The sequence below is a fragment of the Coptis chinensis genome, chromosome 6 (assembly GCF_015680905.1).
Source record: "Coptis chinensis isolate HL-2020 chromosome 6, ASM1568090v1, whole genome shotgun sequence".
In the NCBI taxonomy this organism is placed as follows: domain Eukaryota; kingdom Viridiplantae; phylum Streptophyta; class Magnoliopsida; order Ranunculales; family Ranunculaceae; genus Coptis; species Coptis chinensis.
In genome coordinates, this window is record NC_141461.1 from 33,798,956 (window position 1) to 33,824,124 (window position 25,169).

At 37.5% G+C, this 25,169-nt stretch overlaps 1 protein-coding gene across 1 annotated transcript; it reads right to left on the reverse strand.

Annotated features, from left to right (window-relative positions):
* Positions 1 to 22,299: 22,299 nt before the first annotated feature.
* On the reverse strand, positions 22,300 to 22,752 carry LOC147492663 (uncharacterized). The gene has a single exon (XM_086567582.1). It carries the CDS (start codon positions 22,750 to 22,752, stop codon positions 22,300 to 22,302), a length of 453 nt encoding a protein of 150 aa, XP_086423708.1.
* Between the last annotated feature and the right edge of the window lie 2,417 nt (positions 22,753 to 25,169).

A 25,169-nucleotide genomic window follows, 5' to 3' on the forward strand; every position in this document is an offset into this window, starting at 1 on the left:
ACCATAAATCTCAGACTATCACAAGTCATTTTGCAGTCACATAGAAATCACAATCATTTACTAATATTATTCACAATCACACTTCACATCCATAATATCACACAATTCATATAGTTTTACTTAAAAACCACTCGTCTACTTATGAGAACGGGGAAATATCACACCCAAGGAGTACATTCATCCCTTGTGAGTATCAACTCATACAACCCACGTATATATTTCTCATAAGAAATCATATACATCATAATATATAAATATTCATATGCAATAACTCAGTCACACATAAAATCAATATTTCACTTTGCTTATTAATTATCTTATTTACTCATTTATTCAAAGACACAGCCCAACCTTTAGTTCCTACTCCACGATTTGCACTACACACATTTGAGTCACAGCCATCTCTGGGCTTTCCATACATATAATCACAAAGCCTCCTTTGGGGATAACAAAATATCAGGTCATTCATGGCACATTCAATGAATACCTTGGGTCATTCCCGCCACATTCAAGGAATACCAATCATAACACTAACGGACCATTCATGGCACATTCAATGAATGCCCTGAGTCATTCCTGCCACATTCAAGGAATACCTAAACCTACATTCCCGTACATTCAAGGAATACGACCAACCCGCAAGGCAAATACCTTAGTTCCTCTCTAGGGCAGTCCAAACTATTGGGTCATTCATGGCACATTCAATGAATACCCGGGTCATTCATGGCACATTCAATGAATACCCATCTATCACATGACATCACAAGTCATAATATCTCATTACCAAATCCTGAGGCGTGGAGAGTTCTAAAGATGTGGGCGACACATTAAAACATTATTATCATTTATAATTATACTAGCATTACTCATGTTAAAACATACCACACATGCAGAGAGTCATTTTCGCTCATCAAGGCAAATCAAGCACTTAAATATCATTGAATGTAAACAGACTTATAATCAAACAAATACAATTTACTTAACCATACTCATATACACAATATCATAAACAAATAGTTCATTAGCCCAAATTCAAGTCCACATACACTAATGTCCAAAACAAATCCATATATACTAAAGTTTATATTCGTATACAACTTCTATCTCACACATATATATTTATGTAGTCTCAAAACAACAGTAATTTCTAACACAATCACATAGTTATCACACAAACTAATATATATTATATAGATATAGTGGCTGCACTTTTGTTCAAAGCTGTATACGTATCCAAATCTTTCAGGATTTGAATCAAGTCTTCGTAGTTCTTAACCAATTCTCCAAATATTTTAATAATCACGATAAAAGAAAACATATAGATATCTTTTCATTCCACACCAATATTTCCACAATAGTAAGAATATATCAAAAGTATAATAACTACTGAACATCTAATGCCATCATGTAACCACCCAACTATATCTATTTTAAACTTTAGCTAATTCTAACAACCTTGTTAATCCGTGCCTTGACAAACAACCCACCATTGGATCTGCCTAAAATTTGTATATGTCATTTAACTGGATATCAAGAATCTACGGATTTAAATTTGAGGTCAATCCGATAATAGGTTGACCTCCATCTAAGCAGAAACAAAGGACTATGCCCATCAATTTTTTGGTGTAGTTTCTACTACGACCAGTCCCACTAATGGAAGCCTCGACAGATATCAAGCCGTTGGATAAATCTAAAAATCTAATATGGAAGACTACAATGTGTCAGAAAACTATAGATTAAGTTTCATACAAATCCGAGTACGAAAAGGTCACCATCTAAGCAGAAACAAAAGACTGCGTACTGCAGTTTTTCTGGTGTAGAAACACTACGACCTGTCACGTTTATGTGCGCCTCGACAGATATCCAACCGTTGGATCTGTCTAAAGTTTTACTATGTCAGACTACAATGTCTTATAAAGCTACAAATTAAATATGAAGTCAATCCAATAATAATTTGACCTTCATCTAGTAAGAAACTTCTGACTGCGCAGTGTAGTTTTTTCAGGTCACCCCTTTTCAGTTCATCTTCTTCTCAAATATTCCTAGTTAATATAAGTAACCAAACCTTAACAAAATTTAAGATGAGAAATCCAGCATGCACAAGATAAGTGTATTAATACATACGAAATTATCCAACAGAAACCAACGTGGAAATTACCCATTATATTTTAATTGTTAACCTTGACACCATATCAAACAACACTTGCATCATCCGTTCTAACCGATCTTTTGTCAAACCACAAGACATTAATAATTACAATAATATATCGTAGAAGCGAATATATATCAAAGAGAAATAAAAAGAAAAATCCACTCACCTCTGTTGTATTTACGAGCGACGTGAATGAATATAAACTTGAGAACGAAAAACGCCACGCAACAATCGTCAGAAAGCAATCCCAATAATCTTCTCCTTTCTCTCTTTTCCACTCTGTGTAAAACTCCCTGTCTCCGTTAAAACTCCCCGTGTAAAGTCCTGTGTAAATTCTCTTTTTTTTTCAAAACCCCCCAAAAAATAGGGAATGGGATTTATCCTCTTTACCTTATCTATTTCTAATCTTTATCCTTTTATTTTATTTTATTTTATCTCTTATTATTATTTTTATTATTCTTATTATTTATTGTACTATGAAAATATTAAATAAAAGCACGGGGTGTTATAGCCAACCTCTTGTACTGGTTTGATTGGCAGATGCCCGGAGGTAAATAACCGGATATGACAGAAGATTTTGAGATTTCTGTCACTATGAAAACGCCTCTTCGTCTGGTTCCCTTATCTGCTTCTCTGTCAACAACTATATGAGATACTTGTATGCTTCTGTAAAGGAGTTCTGAATCTACGAACAAATCATGGTAAGTGTGTGTGTGTGTTTAAGAAGTTTTATGTCTACTAATCAAAATTTTCTTTTGCTAAAAGTGTTATCTATGATGATATTTCAGTTCTAGTAATAATATGTTTATCAATATCTATAATCAAAAGATATTCCCACAAAAGTACCCCATGCCATCATTAAGTGGTATTTACTAGATAAATTCTGCCATGAAATGACTCCAGAAATGCTCTAGCTAGTAAGATTTTTTTTCTAGCTAGTATGAAATGGTTTGAACTGTTATCTATAGACTAATGGATTGGGTGAATTTTATAAGAAAAAGTATTTCCAAATTCAATCAAAGATTATAGCAAGAATTGTTGGTTTTAGTAGGAACTCGCCACTGTTGTTGAATTCTCAGCTCTCATACTCCCAATTTCGAACATGGCTTTTGTACCACACGACACCTCGCATTTACTAATTTTAATCGACCATAATCACTACTCAAATCAGTCACCACTTCAATTTGTATGGTACGAAGCTTATAAGTTACAAAGGAATTTGCATACCAAGTAAATTTTTTGCTTTTTACGCCAATAGAACTTGGGTATAGGAATAAAATCGGTCTATTCAAGAAACAATAGGATTACATATGAATTCCCAACCCCTTCAAGACAAAGTTTTATGCCATTCTTCAAAAAAGCTCTATAAAATTACGAAAACAGAGAACGTCTTCAAGAAATAAGAACAAGTATGATAACTGCTCCATAAATATTGATGGAACATATATAAAATTATAAACATTCATCAGCCAAAAATTAAAAACAAGTATAAGTGTATAACCAAAATTGAATGATATCTTACAAGTGTTTTAAAAATTCAACAAAAGAATATAATCTTATCAGACTACATCACAATTCAGAGTTGGTCTTAACTAGAGACAATGGTCTCAAAACAGTTCAACCCATCTAACTCTATTGCAAATCTTGGTGTTGTATGCTGCTTCTTCTGAGATTTACTATTAACTTGTGTTGATGGTGTTGAAATACTAGTCTCCTTTTGCTTTTGTCCCATATTCTTGACCTCTTTCTTGACGATCGTAGAAGACATAATAAGAGAAGAACCACACCCAACCTTCTGACCCAAGTATTCTGCACACAAAGCATCAAAAGAACTGAATAACGACATCATGATTACTATCTTCTTAACTTGTAGCTTAACACGAAATTTGAGAGAAAATAAAGAGAGCTTTCTTTGATGATGAACAGAAGAAGAGTGCTTGCTTGAGTTGAAAGAAAGAGGCAACGAATGAAGTTGAACTTATAGAAACAAGTTAGAGAGGAATTTGGAAAGAGGATGCGCCGTGCGCGTGTTACTTTGTTTACCCGGAAAGTAGCATAGGAAAAGGAAGTTGCTATTTTGCTGCTGTTTGGCAGTTTTTTGGGACAAGTAATTTGGTTGAAAGAGTTGGAAGTTAGAACAAAGCAGTTTCGTAAATGGAAGTTGCCAACTTGGTACGTGAGAATTTTGAGAGCTTGCAAGTTGCAACGCGTCGCGCGTGTCTAGATTTTTCTGGAAGGAATAGGGAAGTTGGAAATTATTTTCGTCGGTCCAGTCCATGTAGCCAAGAAGGTAGTGTTCAAGTTCAACTAATACGCGGCGCAGTCTACTATCTGTTTTACTTGGTCTTTAGAGGAGGGCACAGTTGACTTTTGCGATACGGTCTAGTCTAGTACTCTATCCATGAAAGACTTCTCAGTCTTCCTCTTCTCTATTTCTAAAATAGTCAAAGGGTAGTTATGCACCCACCATACTCATGAACAAACCCACTTAAGAGCATCTCCAATGGAGGGTGTAAACAATATAAAATATAAAGTTTACATCTAAGTGCCAAAAAATTCCTTCCAATGGGAGTTGTATATCATAGGTAATAAGTTATTAGCCAATAGATGGGGTGAGGAATTCCCCGCCCGGCTATTAGTCAATAAGAAAGCTCGGACGGACACTTATAGTAATGTATGTTTAACTTAAAAACTCGGACATCACTTCAACTATGGTTTGAAGCTTATTTTTCTGTTTGCGATGGTCTATGTCCGTCGCTTAGTGATTTATAAGTTATTGAGAAACACGAACGTTGTTTTGAATGACGCATGAAGGTGGACCAATATTTGTTTTAAGACTTTGTGACAAGCCAAGCCCATCATTTTTCAATATTTTGAATGGGCTGTGACAGTTTAAGTCCGTTGTTATCTTTTTTTTACACATTTGCCTCCACCTACCATTGGAAGAGCCACAAATAGTAAATATATACTTTATGTATTTAGGAGTTAGATAAAGTATATAATCCTAATGGCGCCTATGTGGAGGTGGATTGTAACACTATCCATTAGAGATGCCCTTAGGTAAAACCTTTTGAGTGCATAAAAACGTTAAGTAATAGAACAGATGCCCTTAAGTAATAGTCATTGGGACAAGTAATAGAACGGATTTTTCCTTCTATGGAAAGCAACACTTCAATTCCACAGAATCAACGAACTTAACATTGTGGTTTGACTAATAACAAAAAAAGAGAAGAGATGTTGAAATTAAGGAATGACTCTTCATACAAAAACGTCAGATATTTATAGGAGAGCAGTGCCTTTTTGAAACAACAAAGCAATTGTTCGAACAATCACACTTTTCGAAAGGACGCACCATTTCAGCATAATGCAACGTTTCGAACCATTGCATCTTTCAAAAGGTCGCACTTTTTTGGTATAATGCAACCGTTGCACCATTCCGGAAATGTTTTTCTCTTTTGACTATTTCAAGTGAAATTAGGTCTTATAAACTCAACAACTCTTTGGTGTTCTTCCCATGTGGGACTAAGTGTTTTTCACACTCATTTCTCAACCATTTCATCTCAAGTAGGGTAACTTGGGAAACAAATTACTCATTCATTTCTGAATGGATTTGTACAAATCCAAGTTTCATATGTTTACAACACTTTGAACTTTCATTTGCACATCCATTTTTCTAACAAAAACTACATCATTAACTACGAAAAATAATATAGTGGGCCCAAAATAACACATCCAAATCCAAAGTAACACATCAAAGATACTCAACATACCAACAAAATACTTAAACACATGAATCTTATTTCACGAATCAAAATCCAAAGTAACACATCAAAGATCCCCAATATACTAATAAGTCGATTTTTGTTTAGGGTTTTGGATGAAAGACAAGTTCCACTTAACCTAACATAAACAAACTATCAACTATTATTCCCTTAACTTTACTCTCTCGTATCATTGAGAGTACATAGAGTAGGGGTTGTCTCATCTAGTTGTCTTGAAAAGTTTTTTGGGTAGTAAATAAAAAGATGAGGTAAAAGGGGTGAGAGAAGGGATTTTACTTTTGAAAAGGAAGAACGACTAAACTAACTAGATTATACTAATACTAAGAAGATTTCAAAGTTGTTTTAATTTAGAGAAAACTAATAAGTAAAAGAATTAAAAGTTTTAAAAGAAGAAAACTATGAAGTAGGATACTAAGGATGGTTCATTTCACTTTGTTTGAGTGAACCCCCATCAATGAATGAAGTTTTGCTTAAGTTTTCTTCCTCATTAGTTCATAAACAATCTAATTGAAGTGTGAAAACTTGTAAATCCCTAAGTAAAGTCACATATCTCTATGCTCAAACCCTTTAGATTGTGAAACCCCATCTCACCCTTATCTCTAATTGTGTGGCTCAATGAGTCTTCTAATTCATCACTCAACTTTGAACTCATTTTCAAAGGTGAGGATGGGTAGTTGAAGTTCTAAGCTAAACAACTCCATTAATGGAGTTTTTCCTTAACCTTGGCTTTTACAGAACCCTCCCCAATTGGGAGGTTAGTTTTGTTTCATTGGAGAAACACTAACTAAAAGAATAACAAGATGAATAATAATAACAGAAGAAGAAAAATAAACTTTATTAATTGTGGAGAAGAAGAACTACAAAACTTAACCTAGAAGAAAAGAGAAAAAACATGAAAAATAAAAGTGATGTTGTGTGTGATTGTGTCATTATGTGCATACAAGTATGTGGAAAGATAAAGTAGACATTACATGGAGTTTCATATTCTACCCCTTCTCTATCAATCTTTCCTATTATATACTCTTCTATTCTCTTTTACGAATATTCCTTTTCTATTCTAATGGCAACTTGCTCATTTGTTCTCTTTTGCTTTTGCTTTTTGAATACATAAATGGATAAGAACAAAGGAAGCTTCCTAACTTGGGCCTTTTAAGTTGAGCTCGGCCATGTCTTTGAATGTTGCTTGAGTCTTTGGGCTTTAGTCTTTGTCATCCTTCTTTCACCTTGAAAAGTCTTGGACTTGACTTTGAAGCTTTAACTGATGACTTTCACTTTGAGGCTGTTTTTCCAATTAGCTCGAGCTTCCATAATTTGTGTACTTTTAAGCTTGTTTTGGTGCTAGATATCTTTCAAGACTTTTCATCAAATCCAGGCTTGTATTCTAGTACAAAAGCAATAAGAACATGAGATTTCTACTTTATTAAACACATAATTGACTTTATTGAAGCATTGTAAGGGGATAAAAATATATATTTGAGTGTTTTATATATTCCAACAAAATACTCAAACAAATGAACCTTACTTCGCAAAAAAAAATCTTCTAAATTCTTCCACGCGCCCTAGCTTTCCGCCGTTAATGTCTGTTGTTGAACTTCCGTAACAATATTACTAAAGGAATTCAACTAAGTAATGATCGGTTGTAATTTAATGTGAGATTTATAGGAGTTCGCCAAGGATGTCCTAATAAACTAGGGATGGTTCTTATAAAAGATTAGGGTGTGAAGCTTTTTTTTTTTGTGCGTGGTTTTAACTTTGCTAATGATTAACTAAATGAAAACATGTTGAATGATGTTTGAAAGATTAAACTAATGGTTTAAAATATGTTTTAAATGGTTTGTATGGAAGGCTAGTGATAAAAACATGATAGGAATGGTTGTAATGAATGAGAAAATGCTTAAGAACAAGTTCTAATCATTTGATGGATTTGCAAATGATTAGAATATGCTTATATGAAGAAAAGATGTTTGAAAACAAGTTGTAGTAAAGAACTAATGATTGAAGCAAGGTTGAAATAAGGAAAAGAACTTTGTATTTGAATAAAGTTTGAAGCTTGAAATGGTAACAATGGAAAATAAGATAAAACAAATAAAACTTAAATCTACTCTAAACCTACTCCTCCTTCTATCTAATTTACACTACTCTTAAAATACGTCTTACGTAGTTTATGTTCTTTCTCCATGACAAAAGAGAGCGAAACGATGGGAGAGACACAAAAGATTGAAACGAAGTTGAAATGTGTCTACATTCAATATTATTATAGAATAAATAAAGGATGTTCAAGTCCAAGTAAGGAAATAGCCTAATGTGGCATGCATTGGAATAAGTATATATGCTTGCCATATTAAGTGATTATTTTTCTTCTTAAATTCTCTGTCCATGAAGAGATGGGGGGTTTGGGACTTGAGACTTGGGAGAGTTGAAATAAGGTCACTATACAGATAATCTTGTGGACAACAAAATTGGACTCCCTGCATAATTTTTGTTGTCTGTCAAAACCTCAACGGATCATATTGATTACATACAAGTGTACAACTAAATGAACTAATAATATATGTGCACCAATCTTTGAAATTTGATCAGCCATCACTACATTTGATTTTCGTAAAATCAAACACAAAAGAAATTTTCTCCCATTCAAATACTTCTTGGTAGCCAAAATGTTGGAAACCAGGTTTCCTATATATGCCATGGTCAGGGAGGGTCACATACTCATATTCCACTTTATGTGTATCTGCCTAATCAATGTTTTAAAGCTATTAGTGCTAACTAAAAGGTATCTGCATGGAAGTGCGTGGAAATCCATATGTATTGATTAGCTTTAGTATGTCTAATTGGAAAGGAAACTTAGAAAATTTTGTCAATTAATTCACTAGGTATTAGACAGCCGAAAGATGGTAAAAGTCTTCATTTGTTGTTGAACACATTGGCTTTAGTGGCCTGGTGCTGAAAGAAAATAATCAGAATAATTTGATCAGTTGTCTCTTAAGAGTTTAAACAAGTCGGGTTACCGAGTTATTAGATTGCAATCTCTAAGCTATTTTAGACAAACATGCAATGTTCATATCCAAACAAATTGGCAAGAAATTAAAATATTTCATGTGCCATATATCTTTTGGAGCTTTAGGATGAGAGTTATTGTTTTCCCAAACCAAAATTATATATATCCCTCATTTAATTGATATAAGTTTTTGAATAGACATAAGAAAATAAAATAAAAATAATTAAGGGATTGTCTTTGTACCTAACATTTTGTAGTGGTTGGATAGTAACTTTATTTCGTAAAGGTTGGATAAGAATTTAAGATTCCTCCCATCAAACTAATGTTTTTTTTTCAAAAAATAGAAAAACCTCAACCTTAATCACATTTTTTGTTGTTATTCTAAAAATGTGAAAGACTATTCTATAATGTGGATTCTCCACTTCACACTCACATGGGATTTCATACTTAGCAAAACATGTCATTTCTTATGAGTGAGTATGTGACAAATCTACAAACCTAACTTGTTTTCCTATAAAAGGAGGGGGGTTGGACCTTCTATTTTCATAAAGAAAACATCTTAGGAAGAAGAAAAAAAGTGAGAATCATGGCTTCAAATAGTTTTGTTTCATATCTTCTATGCGCACTCATCCTTATTATGTTAGTGATCATGAACACGGCCACCGCATAGGGTAGAAATGTTGGGATTGACAAAGTTGGTGGTAGAGCTTGTTGCACTCTGAAAGTGAAGACATGTTGCAAGACCTACTAACCCATTATCATTACATAATATGTGCAGGGCTGGTGTTTTTGTGATTTGTGTGAGTAGCGTGGTACTATATGTACCAGTGCGTGAATTGTCCCAGGAATAAGTGGAAATTCTACCATAATGTGTGTATTTTTCCTTTGATGAGCCCTGCTTAAGTAAGTCATGAATGTGTTAATGATGTGTTTTTATTGTGTGTTTAATAATAAATTATGTTTCTAAGTGATTTGTATCATATCATTCCTCTAATAAATTATGTTTCTAAGTGATTTGTATTATATCATTCCTCTCTCTCTCTCTCTCTCGTCTTCCCCTTCTTTCCTATTGTTTTTCATTTTTTCTGTTGGTTATTTTACCGGTTTGAGTAGAAAGAAAAAAAACCAAATCATGCTATAAATAAAAATTGAAAAATCGAATGTAATTACTTAATATTACATATTGCCAACAAATTAACAAAAATTCTTCATATCATATAGACCCTGACTAGTTTAATCTCGTTGGACAAATCACGCAACTCAAAAAAAAAAAAAAAAAAAAAAAAAAAAAAAAAAAAAAATCCAGCTTACCGAGAAGGACATGAAGACAATGTAACAAGTGGTCAATCTATAATGATCTACAAATAACCAAATAGATCTTCATCGATCTTCGAACTCATGTCTTAAATTATAGCTTGATCAGTTAGTATCCAGATTTTCCATTGAGATCTGATTTATGTTCTTTCTCAGATTTTCAAAGTATCCAGATAACTTTCGATCTGATTTAGCTTAATGATTACACTACTCTTAAAAATGTAAGTTGATCATTTAATGATTAGCTTAATGATTAATGATTAGCTTAATGATCTGATTAAAAATGTAGGTGGATCTGATTTAGCTTAATGATTACACTAATCTGATTATACTGATTTAGCTTAATAATTTTCTTCTTTTAAAACTTTTAATTCTTTTACTTCTTAGTTTTACATTTTTCATTGAGATCTGATTTTTTAGTACTCAGATTTTTCATTGAGATCTGATTTAGCTTGATCAATTAGCTAGATATCTTTCGAGACTTTTCATCAAATCCAGGCTTGTATTAATTATAGTACAAAAGCAATAAGAACATAAGTTTTATACTTTATTGAACGCATAATTGACTTTATTAAAGCATTGTAAGGGGATAAAAATATATATTTGAGTGTTTTATATATTCCAACAAAATACTCAAACAAATGAACCTGTTGTTGAACTTCCGTACGTAACGAGATTACTAAAGGAATTCAACTGAGTAATGATCAGTTATAATTTACTGTGAGATTTATAGAAGTTCATCAAGGATGTCCTAATAAACAAGGGATGGTTCTTATGAAAGATTAGGGTGTGAAGATTTTTTTTTTGTGGTTTTAACTCTATCTAATGATTAACTAAATGAAAACATGTTGAATGATATTTGAAAGATTAAACTAATGATTTAAAACATGTTTTAAATGGTTTGTATGGGAGGCTAGTGATCAAAACATGATAGGAATGGTTGTAATGAATGAAAAAATGCTTAAGAACAAGTTCTAATCATTTGATGGATTTGCAAATGATTAGAACATGTTTATATGAAGAAAATATGTTTGGAAACAAATTTTAGTAAAGAACTAATGATTGAAGCAAGGTTGAAATAAGGAAAAGAACTTTGTATTTAATATAAAGTTTGAAGCTTGAAATGGTAACAATGGAAAATAAGATAAAACAAATAAAACTTAAATCTACTCTATACCTACTCTTACTTCTATCTAATTTACACTACTCTTAAAAATGTAAAGGCTACTTTTTCTCTCCATCTTTTTCCTTTTTGCAGAGAACCTTTACATGATTACAGATTTGCCCTCTTCCATTATCTTAGTGACAACACATCACTTTGCTTTTGTTTTTATTTTATGCTTTAAGGATTACTTTTCAAATACAAGCACTAGATAAGATTAAATGAATTCATCTTGTAGACTTTTGAGTTGAGGACAAGTCTTATAGGCCTTTGAGAAATAATCTTTGGTTTTTGGTCCTCGATTATTGAGTTAACTTTGACTTTGATTTTGACAGTTGACTTTTTGGCTCCTTTTCCAATAAGTTTAGTCTTCGTAAGATGTCCTATTTGGGCTCTTTTTGGTGCTAGAATTCCTCATTTAAGATATTTCATCCAAAATAGGCTTGTAACCTGAAAAAGCAATAAGAACATAAGTTTCCCACATTATTGATCATATAATATGACTATAAGCAGATAAAAACACATATATTTGAGGTCTGATCAACTAACCATCTGATCCTTCGCTGGTCCTTTCACTTTTTCAATTTCAAGACAAACAACTTTCAAACCAACAGATAAAAAATTCATGTTAGCCTTCTTAGCCGAGCCTAACATCTGAATCAAACGAAGAATGACCCTAACACAATCCTTTATGTTCCTCTTTGATTTCACTTCCACAAGAACTTCAAGCATCTTTTCAAAAATAGAAACCATACTAGACTTTGACTTAACCAGGTCTTTAAGCATCTCTTGGAGCCTAAACAACATGCATCTTCCGACGCAGCAGACGTCATTTAGAGATATAGCTCCTGCATTTATGCTTTATATGTACCATCATGGTCATCGCCAAAATCTTTACGACTTTACAACTTAATAAGATAAATGCATTTGCCATAAGATCATAGTGTGGTGCATTTTCTATCAGTTCACAAATTGAGATTCAAGACAATACACATATTGGAGAAGAATAAACATGGTTTAACAATTTACACAATTTTCATAACCCATGGGAAAATAATCTTGGATCAGTTGAGTTCCCCTCAACTTTGTTCGACGAATGGAGTCCCGATTTCCTATGGGATTCTCCTCATACATAAGTGTCTATAGAATACTTAAGTAACATGTGATATACTAGATCAAATCTTCAGGATTTAAAAGAAAAATTCACCAAAACAATCATAAAAAACACCAAAATCAACATAATCTAGCATTCATCAAAGAAAAAACCAAACAAAGTAAACCCAACAAAAAACCCTAAATGAAACACAAGAATGAAGTTACCTAACGAACATTAAGATTTTCTTCAAGACGCTCTGGGTGCAAATACGTCATATCATGCGCCCTTATAATGGTCTCTTCCTTGCTGGGATACTTACAATAAGAGCATTGGTATGAGCATTCCCCATGACAATTCGCACAATGGTTTGCAACAGTTTTCGGGTTCAAATAAAATGTAGGTGGATCGCATGCGAGACATGGCCAGCGCTTCCTCGCCTGACCTTCAATGGGTATGATATGGATTCCGTGTCGAATGAAAGGATTTGTTTCTTCTTCGAGCCTCCAGCAACAATTAAGCCATTTTCATCACCCTCCAACTCTTCCATTGACACATACTCAGATACGCATTAAGAGATTTTCTAATATAACTTTCAAAGTAATTCACATCATTAAGAATGTTCACATCATATATAACTTTCTCAAAAATCGATCTACTACTCTTTCAAAGCTGCAACTTAGGATCAAGGTGGAAGTAATAGCGCACCTTCCCGGTTGTACCAACACTTGAATTAGCTAGAAATTGGTCCATAAGTGAAAAAAAAAACATTATGCTAACCTACTGGAATGTCATTGGTGCCAAAAACAATAAAACCCTCAAACCTAAGATTTCAGAGGGGAGTAGAGATGAAATGTTTAATAGAGACCAAAAACTATAGTACGGAATTTATCTCAGTCTCGTCGATATATATTCTCACTAGTAGAGAAAACAAATTTGAGATAATCCAAACACTTTGACAAATTTAGCGGCTCTGCCCCTTCAATATCTTCTTTAACATGTTCTAAAGTGCAATCAGAAATGAAGTAATAAAATGTCATCTTATAAATTTTGTCAAGAACAGAGAGATTGTTGACAACACCAACTTTGAAAAAATTGTTATCTCTTTTTTTTAATCAAATAGATAGATGTATTACCAGGAAAAAAAATTTAATCAAAAAAATCAAATAGAAAGATATGATCTTATTGTACCATCTTAAGCACAACTTATCAAGTAAATGTCAACATTTCTCATCAACTGGACTCCCTTGATTTAGTTTCAAAAAATGTTACTCGTCAACTTTCACAATAACATCTCAATATGCATATATTTGTTGTTTCGAGATTTGAGTGCTTTGAAGTTTGAACATTCTCTATTTGATTTTAGGAGTATCAATGTACAAAATTGGTTTGGATGAAATGAATATCTCAATTTTCAAGCATTTTTTTTAGTTCACCGAACTCTATAAATTTGGAAGATTCATTGAAAATTGAATGTATAATTGCTTCGAAGAGAAAGAGAACAAATTTTGGTTAAGGAAATTTGTGGGTTTAATATAAAGCAGGTGCAATATTTTTAATTAGTGGGTTTAGTGACAAAGTGAGTTAAGTCAGCAATGCAGTGGGTACATACATCACCCCCCTTTAAAAATCCCGACGTGAGTTATAGTTAAATAATGTCCCTCTTCTTTGTCCACTGTATGTGAGGACGATTTTGCACCCATTAAAATCTAAAAATTCAATTGTCACATTTTAAAAAGATGGTCATAATCTTTAGATTATAGGGGTATAATTGTACTTATGTATCTAATTTTTCTAATTTTGGTAGTTTTGTACAGCTATCCCATATCTTCTTTCCAAAAGTTAGCAAAGGTTGTTGGACTTTATTTTCAATTTCACGCCCATCCTCCAAAATCCTCTCTCTCTCTCTCATATCACCACCACCAATACATTTTTCTTTTTCCTACATCATCATCATTACGTTGGTCTACGCCACATAGCGGTTTTCTAGTATACTAGTTGTGTGCCTGTGCCATTGATATTCATCATCACATTAGTTTTACAATTTTTACCACATTAATTTAAACAATACACATAATCTTTCTCTTTCTTTTTTTTTCTCCTTTCTTTTTTTTAATGCACGGGACAATACAAATAAAATAAAATAAAATAAAAATAAGAAATAGTGCCATTAAAAAAACACATACTAACTCCTGCGCTATTAAAAAAAAAATTAAATTTCCATTATTGAAACAAATCAGCATTATTGAAAACAAATCAGCTTCCTAACCAAAACTAAGTGTCTCATAATTATTCTGTATTATCAAATATTACAACCTATGAGATCACCTGTGTTGATTTTCTTTCTATCCTTACTCTTCTCTCTATTTCTAGTTCATTCTTTTTTCCTCTTTTCTTTTTTCTCCCCCTCTCTCTCTTATCACTTCCTTTCTCTTTTCTAACCTCCTCTCCCTTGTGGTTCGTTGATCTCCTTTTCATCCAGTGTTCACACGCTATCCACATATCGCGTCAGTTTTCTAGCAGTTAGGATTCCTCTCTCACTCTCCACGTATCGCGTCGGTTTCCTAGCAGTTATGATTTCGCAAACCTGATCCCCTACAGCATGTCTCCTCTGTATTATACCGCATCTCGCCCACTTGCCACAAATAACCTCTCAGGTTATGAATATGACCACTACAAATTCCCTCTCTCGGTCCTATTGATGATCCACGGACAATGATGGGATTGAGAACTAATGTTACTCATTTTATATCCCCTTTCGCAGTATATCTCTCTTCTTTTACACTGTCATCTCATTTTCTTTTTCAAGACACGTGTTCCATCTTTATTGCCACGTGGGAAACGGCGCATGCGCATCTGAACCTGGCTCTTTGAATTTTGAGACCCCACATGTCCCATTTCCCCTGGTCCCTTTCTTGGTAATTCCCTTTTTACCCTTGTCCCTTCAAATCCCGCTCAAACTTCTCTCTTCCCTCAAAACCCAAAACCCTCAATTCACTTTTCATTTTTCGCCTTCTATCCTCTTCAACCTCTTCAACTTCTTTTCCACTGTTCTTCATTCTTGTGGATCTCTCCAGCACCGTTCGTGTTCCCATACGTTACTCAATTACCTTGGCTACTTTGCACCTCAGGTTTGTTCTCCACCCTCTTTCTTCCCATCGTTATTTGCTATAATCATTTTTGGGGTACTATTCCACTATCTTTTCCCCTTTCGTAGCTTGCATTCTCCCTTTTTGCGAAAAATTTCCCATCTTAGTACTAATTTTACCATGTCGGGATCGGAATTGGTGGATACCTCTGCCACCAGATCCGATGGATCTGAATCCTCTACACCCAGATCTAGCAACCATACCGCTGAGGCGCTGACAGATCTGAATCCCCGCCTTCTGGCTCTGCTAGTCCAGCCACTACACCATCTACTTTAGGAAGGACATCTTCTCTTCCTCCCCCGCCGTCATATTACCGTAGACCTAACTTAGATGCAATTAAAGCCGCTTATGGCATCCCCAATGACGTGGTTCTAGAGCACGTGTCTGGCATCACACATTTTCCTCACTTGGTAAAACCGCGGCCTGGTTATCTCGTCGCTACTATATGACAGATAGCGGCTGGTTTGCGCTTTCCCTTAACTCTTCTTGATGTTGAGGTATGCAATCATTTCAATATTCCGCCATGTCAAGGCATAGGTAACTTCTGGCGTGTTATGTATGCCGCCAACCGTTACAACGAAACCCACTCCCCTAAAATCCAACTCCACGATATAATTGCTCATTATTATATAAAGAAGAGCACCAAATTTGGAAGTATGGGATATCAATCCTTTTGTACTCGTATGTGGAAGAAGTCTTTTATCCTCCACATCATAACTTCTGACAAGGTATGTCACTACTATCCGCTGTATGTGTCTGGGAGTTTTATTTCCGCGGACCTTTTTTCAAAAGTTTCTATGAGGCACCTCAATTTCCTTACAAGTGGTAAGTAAAACATTTTAAGTCGCAGTGCTTCTATCTAACTTGTTTGTAACTTGTCTTTCTTTTTGGTGATCCAGGTTGGAGACCAGGTTCGCGATCACAACTTTACGCCGGCATTTCCTAAGAGATCTTCCACGCCCTCCGCGAATTGGGGAGTGCCCAGTGTGAAGTTCTCAGAATTAATCCTGACAAAGCCAACCCTCTTTTACTTGACCCTTCTCTAAAAGACATCGGTAAATACCAAGGCCCGCTCTATCGCCTGCCGCCCCCCAAAGAAAGAAAGCCAAAACTTTCCCCACTCCAAAAAAGAAAATGCAAAGCTCACAAGTCTTTCAAATATACCACCAAGATTTCTCATTCTCGAGTTGTTGCCCAACGTGTCGCTGCCTCCCAGTCTCATACTAGTACACCCCGTTCCTCCTTCGTATTTCTCAGTGGCCGACTGGGAAGACAATTTTGCCAACCCTTCCTCTCCTCCCCCTGCCGTTGTTATGGATGTTAACAAACTCAAACTTTGGGACAGCGACTCAGATGGCGATGTGCCCATCGAAGTTGCATATAAGAGCCCCCCAGCAAAAAGGGCCAAGACTATGCCACATGCCCCCCTCGAAACACGTGCTGATCCATCGCGGCCTTTGGCTCCAGTGCGCTGCCTTGGAAAGGACCACATCTTGACGGGCTCCCAGGCTTCAAGTCCGATCAAAGTCTGGCATCCCCAATTCAAGGCCAGAGATCGCGAAGTAACTACCCGCGACTCAGCCTTGGACAATCCAGCAGTAGCAGCGTCCTTGTTCTTCAGCTCTCATCTCCCCCGGGACCAAGCCTATGGAGACTCTGGTTCGTTCACCTCACATTGAGCTTCCATCTACACTGGCTGGGAAAAGGTTTGTGTTTTATTTCTCTTCCCCCTTCTGTACTTCTCTTACAACTCATGCTAACAAGTTTTTCTTTACAGCTGAGTCTGGACATTGGTTATGTGGTGCGTGGACTAACCAATAATCTGGAGTCTTTGGACGTTGTGAAGCAGGAGATTCACGGTCCTGATGGTTGGAAAGCTAATAAGCATGCCAGGCTGGAAAAGGACAGGGATGAACTTCGAACCGTGGCTCTAAAGGTCCAAAAAGAACTCCAGAGAGCTGAGGGCAAGTACCACGATTATGTAGCGGGTGTCGCTTCTAAATTGGAGAGCTTAAAGGAGACGGAGAGACTCGCCTCCCACCCTACCTTAGACAAGGCTATGAAGGAAGCCACGGAGCGTTTCCGAAGCCTAGCTGCGAAGAAGATCGCCCGTGAACTGAAGCAGCAACTCGATGATCTTACTGCGGCTGGCCGTCCACTTCCATCTCCACCTCCAGTCCCTGACACTCCAGCCTTGGCACCCTCGTCTGCGGCTCCTGAGGCTACTACGTCTGATCTGCCTCTATCCACTCCCAGCACTGACACCTCCCCTATCGAGGTGGACGTTAACAACACCACAGCTGTGGATGAGGCGGAAGTTCTCCCTGAGGAAGAAGTGAATGTTGGATAGCAGTAAACCTTGTAGCTTTCTTTCTTTGACGTTTGTCATCTTGAATGTTTGTACATTTTGTGTTTTGGATGAATATCTTTTAGCCTAGATTTTTTAATGTTCGATTTCTATTGTGAAGCCTGAAGGGAGCATCTATTTGCCCCCAAGTTGATTCGGACCTCGAGTCCATCCCCGCCGTTGTCTTTGATCAGCAGTGAAGCATTGGGGTTGCCCCCAAGTTGATTCGGACATCTAGTCCGCGAAGGGCTCATCCCCCCTACTGGCTTTGATCAGCTGTGAAGCCTGGAGAGGGCATCTCTATTTGCCCCCAAGTTGATTCGGACCTCAAGTCCGTGAAGGGCTCATCCCCGATGTCTTTGATCAGCTATGAAACCTTGTGGGGTTGCCCCAAGTTGATTCGGACATCGAGTCCGTGAAGGGCTCATCCCCCCCGTTGGCTTTGATCAGCTGTGAAGCCTGGAGGGGCATCTCTATTTGCCCCCAAGTTGATTCGGACCTCGAGTCATCCTCCCCCCGCACTGTCTTTGATCGGCTATGAAGTATGGTGGGGCTGCCCCAAGTTGATTTAGACCTCGAGTCCGCGAAGGGCTCATCCCCCCCCCCCCCCCCCACTGTCTTTGATCAGCTGTGAAGCATGGTGGGGTTGCCCCCAAGTTGATTCGGACCTCAAGTCCACGAAGGACTTATCCCACCCCCCGCTGTCTTTGATCAACTGTGAAGCATGGTGGGGGTATCACCATTGCCCCCAAGTTATTCTCAATACTCATGATACAATTGGAAGAAGTGCATTCTTTATTCATTGATAGAATATTAAACACAAAATATCATTTCTAGGCACGTATGGCCATAACTAAAAGCAAGTCTCCTCTCTTTACATGAAAAACTAAACAATGTCTCTCATCCATGGAACTTTTTCAATAGTCTAAGGTTCCATGGTTTATCGATATGTTCTCCAGCTGAGGTCTGCAACCGATAAGTTCCAGATGTACCCTTTTCTATCATGACATATGGTCCCTCCCAGTTGGGCCCCAATTTACCTTCATTCTCTTTCTTGGTGGCGGGTGTAACTCGGCGCAGCACTAAATCACCAACTTTGAAAGTACACGGTTTCACTCGTTTATCATACTGTCTCTATAGCCTCCGATAGTACTCTTCCAACCGAATGCATGCTACTTCTCTCCTTTCATCAATGAGATTCAAATCCATGGCTAATATCACCTCATTCACTCCCCCTTCCACAGCTCTAGTTCGGATCGTTGACGCGATCATCTCTACATGTATGACCGCCTCTACCCCATACGCCATTGCGAATGGAGATTCATTAGTGGAGGTTCGCGATGTTGTGTGATATGCCCATAGCACATGATTTAACTCATCCGCCCACGCTCCTTTCCGCGCCTCCAATTTTTTCTTTAGATTATCCATTATAGTTTTGTTTGATGACTCTGCCTGCCCATTTCCTTCAGGATTATAGGGGGCGGAGAACCCTTACTTCACCCTGAATGCCTGAAAGAACTCTCACACCTTTCCCCTTGTAAACTGAGTACCATTATCCGCAGTGACAGTATGAGGCAGCCCAAACCTACATATGATATTCTCCCACAAGAACTTCTTCACATTTTCTTCCTTAACCTGTTGTAATGCCACACCCTCTACCCACTTGGTAAAATAATCGATAGCGACCAACATAAATCTCTTTTTTCCACTCACCATGGGCAGAGGTCCCACAATATCCATTCCCCACATGGCGAATGGCCAAAGATTGAACACATTATGCAACAGCTCCGCTGGTGAATGTATTAGCAATGCAAATCGCTGGCACTTTTCACATCTCTTTGCATACTCCGTGGCATCTCTCTTCATATGGGGCCAAAAATACCCCTGTGATATCATCCGGTGTGTTGTTGTTCGCCCAGCCGAGTGGCTCCAGCAGTCCCCTTCATGCACTTCGGCCAACAACTCTTGACACTGCTGTGGCCCTATGCATTTTAACAGTGGCCCGCTGAAATTTCTCTTATACAAGTCCCCCTCTATTAATGTGTACCTTCGAACTACCTGTTCCATCTTATGCCTCTCTTGTTTGTTCTCTATCTCTACTCCCATCAGGAAAGTCTGTATGGGTTCCATCCAACCCATATCCCTCTCCAGTGGTTAACTAAACCCCTTCCTCCTCTGAAGTACTTGGCTTACTCAAGACCCTTACTTCAATAGACCAACCCTCTGTCCCAGGAAGCACTGCTGCCACATAAGCCAATGCGTCGGCATGTCTGTTCTCACCGTAGCCTAAGTGGGCAAACTTGATCTTGGTTAACTTGCTTGCCTTTCTTTGTAGGACCTCAAAATATCTCGCCATTCTTGGGCAGCGGGCTACAAACCTTCCATTCGCTTGACAAATTACCAAGTTCAAATCGGAATACACAAACAATTCGCTCACCCCCCAAATCTTTAGCCAAATCCAAACCTGCTATCACCGCTTCGTATTCAGACTCATTATTAGAAGCGGCAAATCCCAGTTTCATCGATAACTCTAGACGGGTGTTCTCAGGAGTCACCAAGACAACACCAATTCCATTCCCTGTATCTGTAGCGGAACCATCGGTGAAAACTCTCCATCTATTCTGCGCATCCCAAGGATCCAAAGGGTCGCGACTAACCTCCCTTTCCTATTCCATGACCATTTCCTCTCCACAAGTTGGGTCCTCGGCTGGGAATTCTGCCAAAAACTCTGCCATAGCTTGCGCCTTTTCTGTTGTTCTAATTTGGTACTGAATCTCATAAGAACTGAGTATTACCACCCACTTTAGCATTTTGCCTGACTTCTCAGCCTTCAATGCTTGCCTGAGGGGAAGATTTGTTACTACCACCACTGAATGTGCCTCGAAGTAAGGCTTCAACTTTAATGCTAAAAATATCAAAGCCAAAGCATATTTCTCAATCCTACTGTACCAGGTCTCCGCGTCCAGCAGAGTTTTAGTTTGAAAGTAAACTGGCTTTTTGACTTTATCGACAACTCGCACGAGGATTGAGCTTACCACGTATTCTGTGACTCCCAGGTACAAGTACAATTTCTCCCCCTGTTCAGGTCGTGACAACAAGGGTGCCCTTCCTAAGTACCTTTTCAATTCCTGGAAGGCACATTCGCACTCCGCAGTCCACTAGAAATCTGGTGTTTTCCTCAGCAAACGATACAGTGGTCGGCATTTGTCCGACAATTTGGAAATGAATCTATTAAGTGTCGCGACTCTCCCAGTCAACCGTTGTACTTCTTTCACATTCTGAGGAGACGACATCTCTACTAGTGATCGAATCTGCTCAGGATTCACCCCTATTCCTCGGTGAGTGACTATATAACCCAGAAACTTTCCTGAAGTTACCCTAAACATGCACTTCTCGGGATTGAGTTTCATCTTATACGTCTGCAGTATGTCAAAAGTCTCCTGGAGACCTTTTAAGTGTTCCTCTTCCGACATGCTTTTTTCCACCATGTCGTCGATATATATCTCCATCCCCTTCCGAATCTTGCTTTCAAACATCTTTTCTCCTAACCGTTGAAATGTGGCCCCAATATTTTTTAAACCGAAGGGCATCCTTGTGTAGCAGTAGATACCACCTTCCACTACAAATGATGTCTTCTCCTGATCTGGACTGAACATCACGACCTGATTATAACCCATGGACGCGTCCATAAAAAAACACTTTGAAACCTGTCGTTCTGTCTACTAACTCATCCACCCGAGGCATAGGGTAACAATCTTTAAGACACTCTTTGTTTACGTCCGTAAAATCGACCCACATTCTAACTTTGTCATTCTTTTTCGGAATCGCAACCACATTAGACAACCATTCTGTGAACTCTACATCCCTTATTATCCCCACCCCTTTCAATTGTATAACTTCTTCGTGAATCCCCTTGGCATACTTTGGTCTCACACTTCTTATTTTTTGCCTTACAGGTTTCGCATCTTCATTCATATGCAGGCGATGACAGGCAAAATCTGGGTCTAACCCCATGATATCCTCAATTACTCATGCAAATATATATGTATTCTCTGCCAAAAACTACACCAACGTACTCTTCTATTCCTCCGGCAAATTAGACTTCACCGATGTAAATTTCTCCTCGTCTGCAACTCTGATGTTCACTATCTCAATTTCATCCATCATTTTCAGCTCCAGCGGAGTTTCATAGACTTCCTTCACGATCGTCTCCTGTAATTGTTATACTGGTCCGTCTTCACGAACCGAACCCTCTTCCTTTGTACCTCGGACCATATTTTTCACGGTCACTTGATGGATGTTCTACGCAGCGACTTGATCCCTTCTTATTTCATACATCCCCCCATTCGTGGGGAAACGGATCACTTGGTAATATATCGACAGAATTGCCTTCATTTCATGGATCCATCTTCTCCCTAGGATTGCATTATACTGGGAAGTAGTGTCCACCACCATGAATCTTGTGAATACAGTATACAGACCAGCTGTTACGGGTAACACTAACTCCCCCATAGGCTCTGTCATGCTGTCCTTGAACCCAAACAAATTAGTTTGAGGGGCTTTCAGCTGATCTCTACCGATGTTCATTTCCTCCATGGCCCCTTTGAACAACAAATCCACCGAACTTCCGCAGTCTATCAACACCCTCTTTACCAGATAAATACTCATCGCTATAGTGATCACCAAGGCATCCTCATGCGGTAAGATTACCGACTCTAGGTCATTTGGGGAGAACATTATGTTTTCCTCTCCCATCGTGGTTCCACCGACTAACCGCGGTATGCTCACCACCTCATTAACCTACTGTAAACTCGCTGTCTTTCTTATTTTGTCTCTATGTGCATTTCTCTCCATTGTTTCTCCACTAAAAATGACATTGATAGTTCCCAAAATTCTAGCCGGAGCTGGCACTCTCTTGGTTTGACAAACCTCCGCGACAAATTCCCTATGCATCCCCTTCTCAATCATTCTTTCCACCAGCCACTTCAAGACATAGCATTCATTAGTGGCATAGTTCCTGATCTGATGATACGCTCAAAATGGTTTCCCCTCTATCTCCCCTGGTGTACTGCGCGGAACCCTCATAATATTGTTGCCCCTTAATTAGCGGTAAGATCTCTGATATTAGCTTTTTACTACGTTAGAGATTGACTCTCTAATTTGGCGAAAGAGCGAATTCAAAGTTTCCTTACTCACAAAATTTCGTGTTCATATAGTTGGAGTAAAGATTCGATCTAACCTAAAGTCTAGGACAACTACAATTTGGTTTTTACTCTTAGGGAACTAGTGAGTAAGTTAATACAAATACTAAGTTTCTTTCCTACACAAACATTAAAGAAAAACATTAAGATTAGAAATCATGAAACTAAGACAAAATACAAATTGCTAAAGAAAAGGTGGAGAGCCAATCCTCCTCATGTGAAACTAACTTTTTGATGTTAATTTGAATAGGTTCATTTGATTCTTCCTAGACTCATAGACAAGCCATAATGGAAGAAAACTTGATCCCTAGCATGTATGGCTCATCTCTAAGCTCATACATGTTAGCAAGTGGAACCAAGCAATGACTTATCTCTAAGCTCATCACTTTGATTCCTAACTAGACACTACACCAACTATCATTTTGGGATAAGATGTAGGTCTAGTTGTTCTTCCTAAACAACTTACCAACCCAACAACAAATATTTTCCCTCACATGAGTTGGATTAACCCCCCTAAAGGGAAGTTAGCTCATGATCCTTGGGACAAAGGATTACTAGTTAGAAATACAAAAAGAGAGAGAGAAAGAGGAAAAAGAGAACTAACTATCTAAACTCACTTGATTTTTATTTATTTCCAACTAGAAGAAAACCAAAGTTTCCTCCATTAAAAACTATTACAAGCTTTCTTACAAAACTAAAAACTAAATAATCAAAATGGCTAAGGAACTAAAATAATACAAGGTAAGGAAAAGAAGTCAAGGGAGTAAATGGAGTGTCCGCCCCCCCCCCTTGTTTTGTTTTCTTCTCCATTTGAGAGACATCTCATTTTCTCCCATGTAAAACATCAAACTACATTTACTTCATTTTTATCCACCACATTAAAACAAAGTGACACCTTGCCTTTTTTTCACTATTAACACCTAATCTAATTAATTACATACAAGGTGTCAACTTTGCACCAATAATTTGTCATTTTTGTCTTGACATGCTCCATGATTGATGACTCATCCAATCTTGTGGGCCCGTATAGTGGGTCCTATGTGTAGTCCAGTGGCGGTCCGGTCTTTGGGCAATTTTACAACTTCCCGCCTATGCGTAAAGTTCATCGCCCTAATTGTCTAAGCAGCTCACTTGTCGCATCCGGAGTCCTGGTTCAAGAGGTAGGAGCTTCGGAAGTTTGATGCTTCTGTGCGGATTTGGAAGAATTCATATATATGTCGTTCCTCGTGCTTTATCGCAGGTTTAAACCATATTTCCATGTTTACTGGGAATACCTGCAAAAGTATGAAAACATATTTATTTCATGATTATTAAACACATAGTTAACCAAATTTATATGTCTCAACGGAGTTTCATAATACACTTTTGGGTGCTTATCACACTACCCCAAACAAAGACTTTGCTTGTCCTCAAGCAAAGAAGAGACATTAAAACGGATAAGTGGCCAAAAAAATATGTAGTCCTAACTAATTCTCGTTTAGGTAGAGTCGGTTGCATTGACCATATGCAACAAGGCCTTAAACCACTAGGAATTCCCTAGTGGACGAAGTTATAGCCTCGTGAGAGTTTTTCCAGAGAAGATATTCACAAACTTCATTTATACTACAACGACTCAGTGACAAAAACTCGTTTACTAAATTAATCTCAGATATCCATACATCTCCTTAGCAGGGAACGAGGATTGATTTCTTTGAAACTCAAGTTAATATGTATTCAATAATTAAAACATCTACATATGATCATGCATGCAGTGAACTTTTCATTGAAATGTACTAGCAGGGTTGTTTCTGAATCCTTTGGAGAGTGTACCTAAATGGGTTCTCACAGGTATGTGTCAAAACACAATTTCACTCAAAAAATTTCCACTCAGGTTTTGTTAACTCCGGTGTCTTTGTGGGCACACGCTTTCCCTCACATCTCAATGACAGTCAGAAGAGCCGATGTCGATCAATCACGTCTACTACTTATTAT

Coding starts and splice junctions, on each gene's coding strand:
- LOC147492663 (XM_086567582.1), bottom strand. CDS start 22,752: ATGGGAGAGGAAAACATAATGTTCTCCCCAAATGACCTAGAGTCGGTA.